Here is an 11,090-nt window from a genome sequence, read left to right on the forward strand (position 1 = left end):
GTCAGATTAAAACATGGCAAATTATATTCTCTGTGCTTCTAATTCCTCCCACAAGGACGATATTATGGTAACGTATCTAAGGGAAGCTTCAAGAAGTGTTTGTTTTGTCGTGCTGTGTTTGCTACCAAAGACAGCTGCTTTCTCTGTCCCTGAGAGGATTGCTTGGGGTTAACAAGCAAAGCCAAATAAGAGAGGATTAGGAAGCTACTTGTAGTGGTAGGCTAACACACAGAAGCAGACCTTTCCATGTGGAATAGGCACTCCTCACTCCTAGACACACTGTTTAAGGCACTGCCTCAGCTTTCAACCTTAGGAAAAGTCAGAGGTCACATAATTAATGTGCAAGCACTGAATAAAAAGTGGACATTCTTCAAACCTTATTTTAAAGAGATACTCTGTGCCAAGCTCCTAGCACAAGAAACTAATGCTATGGCTACTTAGGGCACAGACACTGCATAAATGGCAGCAATCCATTTCTACACTCTGCCTAAAAATGCACCTAAAATTCAGATGCAGAGGAACAGCTAGAAGCGAAGGGGAAGTTTCATGTTCATGTCCATTCCACTGCTGGCTTTTCTGCTGAACAAACAAACAAGTCTGCCAATGGCAGTGGGATTTGATTTTATTTTTTCAAAGTGCATTTCTTGGCTGAAAACTCTGTGGGCTTTACCGACACTTTTTATGCAGGCCAGTAAATGCCTTCAAAGACAACAACTCTGATTCTCATGAGAGTGTGTCTATACTAAATAACACAGTGCTATGTGGCGATATCTGAGCCAGCTTGAGTATGCCCACAAGTATTATAGCTGAATTAACCTGGGTAGACTGCTGTGATAACTGCCTCCTGTACACAAGGTAGCTTATTTAGAGCTTGCTTTGTTATCTCAATGTGGCATAGCACTGTGCAGGAAGACAATATAAACAATTATGGTGAAGTCTATTTAGACCTTAGGGGCAATGTAAAAGTACCTCAAGGCGGGCAGAAGGGCCCCCTTCAGAGTTATTCACTGTGCAAAGAACTCCCTTTGGCAACGCAGAACTGACAAAAGGATCGTGTCAGCCCTTCCTTTCCAGAACAAGGAGCAGGGTGAGAGCCTGGGAGCAGCAGAAATTAGAGCAGCTCCAGGCTGTTATGCTTACACTGGTGCCTGAGAAGGGCTCTTCATGGGCTCAAAGTGCTGGAAATACAGAGGTAGATAAGGGGAAGTTCTGCTCCAAACACAGATAAAGAAATTCCTCAGTCACTAGTTGCCAGGTCTAGATTTGGCACAGCAGTCTAAGGGGAGAGACTCTGGCTGTGCTTCAGGAAAGCAAGCAAACACAAACAGCTACACCACCAGCTGCTATCTAAATCCACTTGCCTGCCACCTTCTCTGCTCCTCACCTACTTTTCATTGCATGATCATCTAGCTGTTATTTTAATTTTTGATTTTTTTTTCAGATGAGTTATTATTTGTACTACTACACAAGCCAAAGTGAAATCTAAAAGTAGTTTTCAAAGAATTTGTGTTCATTAATAAAGTCACACACGGGGATCACTCATCAAGCTAAATACACACTTGTTAAAGCCATCAATTCTTTTAATGCCTTTTCCTAAAAGTTACTTGCCATTTATTTTTAATAATTTACCAGAATTCTCATTTTTGCCCTGATATGGCATATTGCAAACTCTAACAGGCACAAAGATCCAGGACACGTCCAAAACATTCACCAAAAATAGGAAGTTGTAATTTTAAAGTAAGCTTGTGCCATATCTTCTTCCTTACAGAAACCTTCAGATAAAACTTCCATGCTGCTAATTTAAGACCACGGAGGCAAGAATTATTTGTACCTACACAGAAAGCCCTGCAATAGAGGAAAAACTCACCCAGGCAGCAAACCCCAGATGTGGGTCAGCAGAGCTATAAAACCTTCTTGAAGAAGGGAATCCCTAGAGGTAGGACCATGCAGAATTCAAAAGGATGATGACAGTAGCTTGCTTTGAGTTGCTTCAAAAATTTTACTTCTACCCTAGTGAGAGAGCATCCCAAATAAAAGAAACAAAACAATGCAGATGTTTGGAACCTAATTTCACCTTCTGAAACTGTGCGTTAGACCATTCATTACAAGACCTCTACCACTCAGTAACCCTCTCATTTTTAACACGTTTTATTCTAAACAGCAGCTAAATCATCAGCCTTCCATAAAAACTTCTCTCTCTTGGCCTACTGTACTACCAACACCAGTCAGTCTTTCCCCCCAGCTTCCATCCCTAGTGCCGGAGTACCAAAAAGAACGAGGGAAAGGACTGTTTACAGTTTTTCTCTCCTTGCTGCACGTTTCTCAAAAAAAATCCCCCATAACTCTTTCATGATTCCAAATTAATCGAACATGGACTCTGCCCGAATTCTTAACCTGCAAAACGGAACAGGCCTGTCTTAGCATTAGGCTTAATTTGGGATTCTACTACTCAGTGTAATTATACCACAAGCAGGAAATCCCTCGGAAGGCAGGAGAAACTTTAAGGAACAGAGCTAACTACTAAACCGACAGGTTCAGACTGAGCATTCAAACTCTCTGGAGTCCAGACCAAAGAGGATATCAGTAAATGCTACTGAAGGTAAGTGAGAACAAGAGAAATTGTCTTTGGGAGCATAACACTTCCATAATTGTGACCCTAAGTTAGTCTATAAAAAAGAAAAAATAAAAGACAAGCTTTCATGTGAGCTTATGGATACATGCTGCCGAATCCTTCATTAAAGTAGCCACAACAGAGTATATATGTGCAGAATCAGTGTTGACTGTACCCTTCAGCATGCACCCTTTCAAGCGAAGTATGGGTCAACTCTGAGTTTTATTAACTACATAAAAAAAAAAAAAAAAAAACCACAACCCACAAACCTTGGGGAAAGGGGCATTATCCACCCTTTTGAGGGATTTTTTATTTCCTTCAGTCCAATACCATTTATATTCTTCATGCCCATATCATTTATTACTTTTCCTAGAAAACATTTTTTTAAAGTGGAATTAAAATGTTTTACTTTGGGGGGGGCAGAAAGAGAGAGGAAGACAATTCCCCCCATCCCCTTGAAAACTAGATTCTCTTACATACTGCCAGCTACTTTGTAGTCCAGATTTTTTGTATACTATTATTTTTGTAAGAAACATGATACTTCAGCCTACATACATCCTGAAGGGTTTTGTATGCATAAACCTAAATGATACAAATCATGTACCATGAATGGCAAACTAGGCAACAAAATATGGTATACCAGAAACCAAGACAGAAGTATTATTTAGAAGATACACTCTTCAAGCATGACTCTGGAGTAGTTTAACAGCTGTAATAGTAAAAGGATTCCAGGCATAAGCCATATTAGCTCTCCCTAACCATCTGAACTAATGTCTATACTACAATTTCTTTGCAACGTGAAAGAAAAAAAGTCCTCTATACGGTTGCTTCATGACAAATCACATGCCTTGTGAAGCTTCATGTTAGAAACCCTTTTAACTTCCAAAAAGTCCTCTTTTGTAGGTCATGCTCTCATTATCTTGCTCTGGGATCTGGTCTGATTAAATTATAGGAAATTACTAATACTTCACTTTGAACAGCCAGCTCCTCCTGGCTCTTCTTCTTCTACTTATTTTTTTTTTCTCTAAACTTAATTCCTCCTACTCCTGCCTTCTTACATATGAAGAAGACAACAATCACTCTATTACAAAGATTAAGTCATATTCCTTCTTCATCCGTTTTAAAATTTAAAAGTAAAAATGCATTCTGTCTGCATGTTCTTACATTTCCCATTCCACTGCTCTACCTGCAGGTTTTCCTGTTTGGCCAACTAAAAAGTTTGCTGTTTTGTTCTATGATGTTTTCCACTCCTGCCCCCTCTAAAATCTAATTCATAATATCCTAAAGGCTTAAATAGCTTAATGAGCACAATGCTGACTCTTTGGTAGTCCAATTTATACTCCAGTGTGATTTATTCGTATTTTGTACTATCAAACAACACTAAGGCATAGTCTACCATTGAATGGCTTTAGACATTGATCGGTGAATGATTTTATACAAGTGACTTAGTTTGCATAATGAAAAAATAATTAGGATACAAGTTTAAAGAGACAGAGACTTCACATCAGAAAGAGTCCCCATAAAGGGAGAAAGTATTTCTGAAATGTAGTCTATGACGACTTCGCTATCATGAGAGGGACAAAATAAGAACAGTGTTTTTCAGGTGGAGTAATGCGGACGCTACTCCCTCCACCAAAAGGCTGCTGTTCACTCAAGAGGTGCATTACAGTACCACCAGGACAACCATGATGATAGCAATGAAATTATTAACCTAATCATGCTAAGAATAATAATTTTCCCTACATGGATCCTCTTGTCAACAATGAGCTACATCATGATCCCTGCAGCGGTGAGAGGTTAAAAATAGTAAATAGAAAATATGTTAAAAGCTTCCCCTTGTACATGCAATGTCTGCTAGTAAGGTAATAAACACTATTAAAAGATTCCTGTTCCTGGCAAAAGCCTTTTGTCTTGGAGGCAACTCTCAAACACTGAATGATAGTAAAGGCTTTTCTGACATTGGGAAGTCTTTTGAAAAACCCATCCAACACATCCTCTCTTGCTATCAGAAAGTATCAAATGAAGCAAGCTGCAGAAATCAGAAAGAAGGAAGCTCTAAATCACTCCTAATTTACTTGTTTGACAGTATTTTCTTTACACTCCGATGATATAACCCAGCAATAAAAAACAATATAATAAAAAGCTTCACAGAGTTTAAGGGGTTTTTTTACCATATATAAACAGCTGAACACTTCAACACAGTACCTGGAATATCTAACATTATACCTGACCATGAACGCAACAAGAGTTATGCTCCCTCATTATCACATATCTAGTTTTGATAGTGAAACTAATACTATGTCAATTCTGCACCTCCTTCTTTAACAAAATAAATCCAACAGAAAATACCACTGCAGTTTGTCCTACATTAAACACATTCTTCAGGAAGTAGCAGCAGTTCAAACTTCTCAATGTAGCATCTAATTCTGCCTGATAGTCTATAACAAATACAAGCTTTGTATAAATGGTATTGTGGCATTCATTCACAAACTGCATTGCTTACAAGCCTCTGAGACAGAATCAAACCCCAAGGAGTATTGATCGCTACACTTAAGGCAATGTAGTGGTCTACATCTTAAATATTTACTTGAGCACCTCAAAACTTCCCAAAACTTTTACTTTTCAGGCTGAACTCTTCCAAGTCACGTTTGTGCAGTTCAGAGGAAAGAGACTTTCAGGAATTCTCAGAAAAGAAAATAATAGTGTGAGGTAGAATGGAAAGTAAGGCAACAAGGAGAAGAAAACCAGAGCAAAATTGTATTTATACATACTATTTTAAAGATTCTGCTGCTAACTGAATAGATGAGGAAAAAAAATAAAGTGCTGAAGTAGCTGAAGGGGAAAAAAAAAACCCTAACGCGCATGCAGGCGCACACACACACTAAGGAACGAGTAAAATTCCTTTAAACGTTCTAGTGAAAATGAATTGACTTGTCTGAGTTAGTTGCATCCAAAAGTAATCACAAGACACATGTGCACTGAGCAAATTCTTAACTTATGGACCTAACTCTCTCATTGTAAACTGACTCTACACTGCCGTAGTGTTTAGTTGGGGTATGAATGAGCCATTGTCTGTCCAGGAACTCCTAGAGTCCTTTCCTCATCCACTTGTATCTTAAATTAAAAAGGATGCGCTTTCTCTTGTACTTCACAGAGTGTGAGCGAAGACATTCTGCTGGCATCTGTGACTAAAACCTGCCTTCTTTACGCAGGGAAACCCCGCTTAGAATACACGTTACTATGGGAGTCTCAAAGGGCCCATCTATCTGATTGAACCCCGAGGTTCATCCTGCTTTGAGCAGGGGGCTAGGCCAGACGACCTCTGAAGGACCCTCCCAAACTAAATAATGTTGCAAAACTCCAGAGACTGAAAGAGCTCAACCTTAACTCTAGCCTTTTAAGCAGATGCCACCAAAACACAGTATTACTGCATCTAATCGTATCAATCTGGTTTTCCTTCAACCACTGAAGCATCAGTATTTAGCAACTCCCTTGAAACTAAATTTAATTGTTGCACCAGCCTGAGATATCTCTAAGCAAACTCTTCTACAGAGAACTTCTTCACCATAGAGTGTGTTTTGGCAGTGCAGTCTTCTCTTGTGAAATCACCTCTAAATTTACACAAGGGCTGTCCAATGAAGTCAACGGACAGAAGTATAAAATCAGAGCCCTGGTCAGCAGCAGCCGCCCGCCGTCACTTCAAGAAGCATGGCAGTGTTCTTCAGGTGCATTTCAGGGCACACAACAATTTATAAGAAATTAATTAAGGCCTAGAGATCCTGAGAACACTCCTACTTGAGCTATACTTGAGTCCATAGGACTTGCCAGAGCAAGTTACATTTGCTCAGTTACACAGTATAATTTACCAGTGGTAGAATGTATCAACACCTTACTATTTACTTCCCAAACAACTGCAACAGAATCCAAAATATCACAGAGAGGTTCAGTAAGATGCTACATCATTTAGGCATAGCAGAGCACATTCCTGCGCCAGCAGCAACCTGTGACATAACTCAGGAGTGGATGAGAGCCTAATACCCACAAGTGGGGCAGAGTTAAGGTGAGGACGGTATTAGCCATCTTCTTTCTAGATGTACATGGTGCACTTTACATTCTCCTGACATCATTAATATTTCAAAGTGAACTACACACACTGTTCCTCTAAGAAATGTATTTGCTAAAACCAGCAGGAATTGTAGAATAAAAATGTGTTTTACACTGAGTACCCATTAAAGCAACATGTTGCTAAAAAATAAAATAAATCACTATTTATAGCATTTGCACACAGAATGCAATGGATTCCAGGGCATTTTCTGAATCTGCAGGACTGCAGGCTAGAACAGTATTCCTGTAATTCTTCCTGAATTATCTGATTTATTATTATTATTGTTATTTATTGTCAAATAATAGCTTTTGATCCAGTGCAATCTAGCTGTAAAAGAAATTAAAATAAATAAATCCCATTAAAAAGTAACATTCATGCGGGACATGCAGCATGTGCGTGCTTCACACATCAGGAAAAAAAAACTCCCGTGAATTGGACCAAAAAATTAATCCAAAAGAACCGCAAATTAGGCCGTGCATTTAAAAAAAAAAATAAAATAAAAACCACCAAAAAACCCCAAACCCAAACAACACAGACAGAACTCGGTTTGCACAATGAAGGCGATTGTTTCCCGGCCCAGAAAGAGCCGTGCCTTCCCCCGGCGCGGCGGTCAGGAGGTCGGGGCCGAGGGGAGCCCCCGCCGCAACCCGGGGGCCGGGGCCGCCGAGCTCCCGCCGCCGGAGCCGAGCCTCCTCCGCCGCCGCCGCGCCCGGCAGCGGCACGCCCGAGCGAGCTAAAATGGAGCCCAGGTTTGATGTCAGCCCGAGAGGCAGGCGGAGGGCAGCCGCACCGGGGCGGGGGCGAGGGCAAGGTCAGCCGCCCGCCCCGCCGCCGCCTCCCGCCCCCGGAGCCCCTTCTCGCTCTCCCGCGGGGTTTCTGCCAAGCCGGGGCGGCGGGGCTCGCCCCCCCTCCGCACACACAGCCCCCCCTTCTCCCCACGAAACGCCCCTCCACGGCCACGCAAGGCCCTGCGCGCCCGGGCTTGGCCCCTGCCCCCGCCCGCCGCCGCCGCCGCACCGGGGCCGGGGCGCTGCAGAGGCGGGCACCGCGCTCCCGCCGCCCCGCTGCCGGCTCGGCTGCTCGGCGGAAGAGCTGCGCAGGGGGGCAAACAGCGACAGGAGGGGGGAAAGAGACGAATAAATAAATAAATAAATACAATGTAAAAAAAAAAAACCAAACAAAAAAATAAACAAAAAAAACCAACCTACCAAAAACCACCGAAAAGCCCCCAAGCGGACCCCCACCACAACTCAACCCCTTGACTCGACTCCGGTGCAAAGGAAAAGGAGACAGAAATATTTGTGGGGTTGCAAGTGCCGCCCCCCCGCGCCGACACCCCCGGCCCCGGCCCGTGCCGGTGCTGGAAGGGCGGGGGGGCGGGGGGGGGAGCGCTGCTCCATCCCCTTCGCCCGCATAGCGGAGGGAGGAGGAGGAGGAGGAGGAGGAGGAGGAGGCGGGGGGGGGGGGGGGGGTCAGACACACGGGCCGCGCTCCGCCCGCAGCGGCGCCCCCCGGGCAGGGAGCGGGGCCGCCCCGGTGAACTCCCGGTGACCGAGCCCCGGCTCCGGCAGCGGCGGCTCAGCTCTCGCCCTGCCCCGAGCCCGGCGCGGAGGGGCTGCAGGCACGCTGCGAGCAGATGTGCCGGAGACAGACAAATGACCCTCATCCACGGCCCCCCCCAGCCCCCCCGCTCTCCTTAAACCAACCCCGGGGCCAAGCAGGGGCAGGGTATTTTTAGGTGCCTTCCCCTCCGCCTCCCTCTCTATAGCTGCCGAGCGCTTAATACAAGGAGGGGGGGGGGGGGGGGGGGGGCGGAGAGCGAGCGGGAGAAAAGTTAACTGTTTTGCAAAGAGGGGAGAAAATAGGCAGGGAGGGGGGGAGGGAAGGAGCAGGGCGAGCTGTGCCAGGGGATGGGGCGGGTGCGGGGTGCCCGCCGGCGCAGGATCGGGATGCACTTTAGCCCTGTGCTCTGCTGCTCTCGCCTGGGGCAGCGCCGCCGAAGCCCGAGTCCCGCCTGACCCTTCATTTCACTGCGGCCAGGAGGAGCCCGGAGCCCGCCGCCGCCTCTCCCCGCTCTGCAGGGACCTCGCCTGCCACCGTCTGCCTCCCCCTCCCCCGCCGCCGCCTCCGGCTCCCTACGGGGTGGCCGCGGGGTCGGGGGTGGCCGCGGGGTCGGGGGTGGGGGTGCCCCCCGCCGCCGCCGGCCCCCTCCGCGGCCGCTGCCCGCCTCCCCCCCAGCCTCCCCCCCTCCCTCCCCGCTCCCGGGCCGCCCAGCCCCGCCGCAACCTTTAGCCGGGGACGGACCTCTCGGCTGGTTCCGCACAAGACGCCAGCAGCCGCTTCCCCTCTCGCCGCCCTCCCCTCCGGTGCTAGCCCCCCTCCCCACCCCAATAAAACAGACACCCCCCCCCCCCCCCCTCCGGCCCCAAAGAGAAACCCACACCGCCCCCCCCCCAGCACAAATGCACAATCACGGGCGAGGGGAGGGAGAGGGAGGAAAGGGCGAGAGACGCGAAGAAAGAAGGGGGGAAAGGAGAGAGAGAGGAAATTAAAAGGGCACAAGGCTGTTCATCACCAACATGGCTGCCTTAGCTCAGACCTAAAAGAGGAATAACCCAGGCTGTGTCTTTGTCAGCTTCACCTCTGTAACCCTAAACTAATGCACGAAACGACGGAGGCGGCTGCAGAGGGGAAGGAGACGGGGAGAGGAGGAAGGAGAAAATGGCAAAAAGAGGGGGCACTTACGTGAAGAGAGGCGCTTGGGTTGCTCCTGCTTCCTCCTGGGCATTTTCCCCCTTTTTTTCACATTCTCCTCCTTGGTTTAACGGGAGATCAAATAAGACCGGGAGGGGGGGGGCACAGACAGGCACAAAGCCGCGGCCCCCGGGGGAGCCGCTAACCGGGGCGGGTTTTCCCTCTTCGCCGAGGGAAAGGGGGCTGAAGCCGGTTTTCCCGGAGCCACCGCGAAGGGCTCCCTCTCCCCCTCTCTCTTTTCTTTTTCCTCTCCCCCCCCTCCCTCCCCCCACCCCCCCCACCCCCCCCGCCCCCAACCCGGTCGTGCACCTGGCTTGTCCCCGGTCGCGGTTATCCCTCAGCGGCCGGGGATGTGCTCCCGGCGGGCGGGCGGGCGCCGGGCGCCGTGCCGGGGCGAGGGGCTGGGGCGGCGGGGCCCCCCGCGCCTCCCGGCCCCTAGAACTAACACTAACGTCGGGATCAAAGGGCAGCGGCGGCGGCGCTCACGGCTCGCCCGCGGGAGGCGGGCGGCGGGCGGGCAGCGAGAGGCGGACGGGGACACACACACACACACACACACACACACACCCCCGGAGCCCGGCGGGCGGGCACACGCGTGCACACACACACACACACGCGCGCACACACAGACCACGCACACGCACAAAAACACGGACACGAACACGCACCCCCCGCGCAGAGCAAAGGGGAAGGTGCCCCCGCGCTCCCCCGCGGGGGGCAGGCGGACGGATGCGCTGCCCCACTCCTGCACCCGCGCCTAATTCTCTCTTTAATAAAAATAAAATAATAAAATAAAGCGCGCGGGGTGTGTGTGTGTGTGGTGCGGGTCTCGACCATCCGCGCTGTAATTCCCTCCTTTCTGGTGGGAAAGAAAATAATAACAACCACCCCTTTTTTAAAAAAAAAAAAAAAAAAAATAAGACGGTTTGCCTCGCTGTGTTAGGAAAGAAAAATTGTCCTAGGGCAAAGCGAACGCCCCAGAATTTCCTGGCTGTGTTCAGCTATTCCTTCACAAAGCCCGGGGGCCGGAGGGGCTCGCTGGAACTGAACTTCAGCACAGAGTGGGGGGAAGGGGGTGATTAGCTCCGACTCCCTCCGTGCCAAATTAAGTGTACAAACTAAGCGGGAAAGGAAGGTGGGCAAGTTCGCGTGTGGATGCGCTGTTGCGGTATCAGGCTCTGACAATTTCTAGTGCAGGTTTTAAAAAAGTGGAAAGAAAGCAGCAGCGTGAAAATCACAACTCCTTGAGAAGTGTGTGTGTGTGTCTCTGTGGGGAGGGGGGGAGGAAATCAAGATTAGGTCACCCCTAATGGTTGATTTAACTGCTACATGATACTTCTGCAGTGCACACAGCAATCTGGACTTCTGAAATTTACTTTTTTTCCTGCTGTAATGCAGGTAGAGGAAGCTTTATCCTGAAGCAATTCCAGCGTGCATTATGAAGCCAGGATAGCAGTTTTCATTAACTGATACATACTTTCATTACTTCACAAATCACACATCTTTTCAAAGACAGACATGAAGGTGGGCAAAAAAAAAAAAAATAGAAGAGGGATTGGGTCTCACTAAAGCACAAAAGGTACTTCGTGAAAGAGAAGTGCTCTCTTTGTGACTTGCAGT

At 47.8% G+C, this 11,090-nt stretch overlaps 1 protein-coding gene across 6 annotated transcripts in view; it reads right to left on the reverse strand.

Annotated features, from left to right (window-relative positions):
• Window positions 1-10,001, reverse strand: part of ZNF827 (zinc finger protein 827) — a 111,854-nt gene extending 101,853 nt beyond the window's left edge. For 5 of the 6 annotated variants that reach the window (XR_012628810.1, XM_074867414.1, XM_074867412.1 and 2 more), the window contains exon 1: window positions 9,462-9,706. Coding sequence is in view for 5 of the 6 variants with exons in the window: in XM_074867414.1 (XP_074723515.1) it covers window positions 9,462-9,504 (43 nt within the window). In the remaining variant the exon portion in view is untranslated. Of the gene's footprint in view, window positions 1-9,461; window positions 9,707-9,779 lie in introns of those variants that run through there. The other variant, XM_074867413.1, reaches the window with a different exon arrangement.
• Window positions 10,002-11,090: the final 1,089 nt, after the last annotated feature.

The sequence above is a fragment of the Strix uralensis genome, chromosome 4 (assembly GCF_047716275.1).
Source record: "Strix uralensis isolate ZFMK-TIS-50842 chromosome 4, bStrUra1, whole genome shotgun sequence".
NCBI classification, from domain to species: domain Eukaryota; kingdom Metazoa; phylum Chordata; class Aves; order Strigiformes; family Strigidae; genus Strix; species Strix uralensis.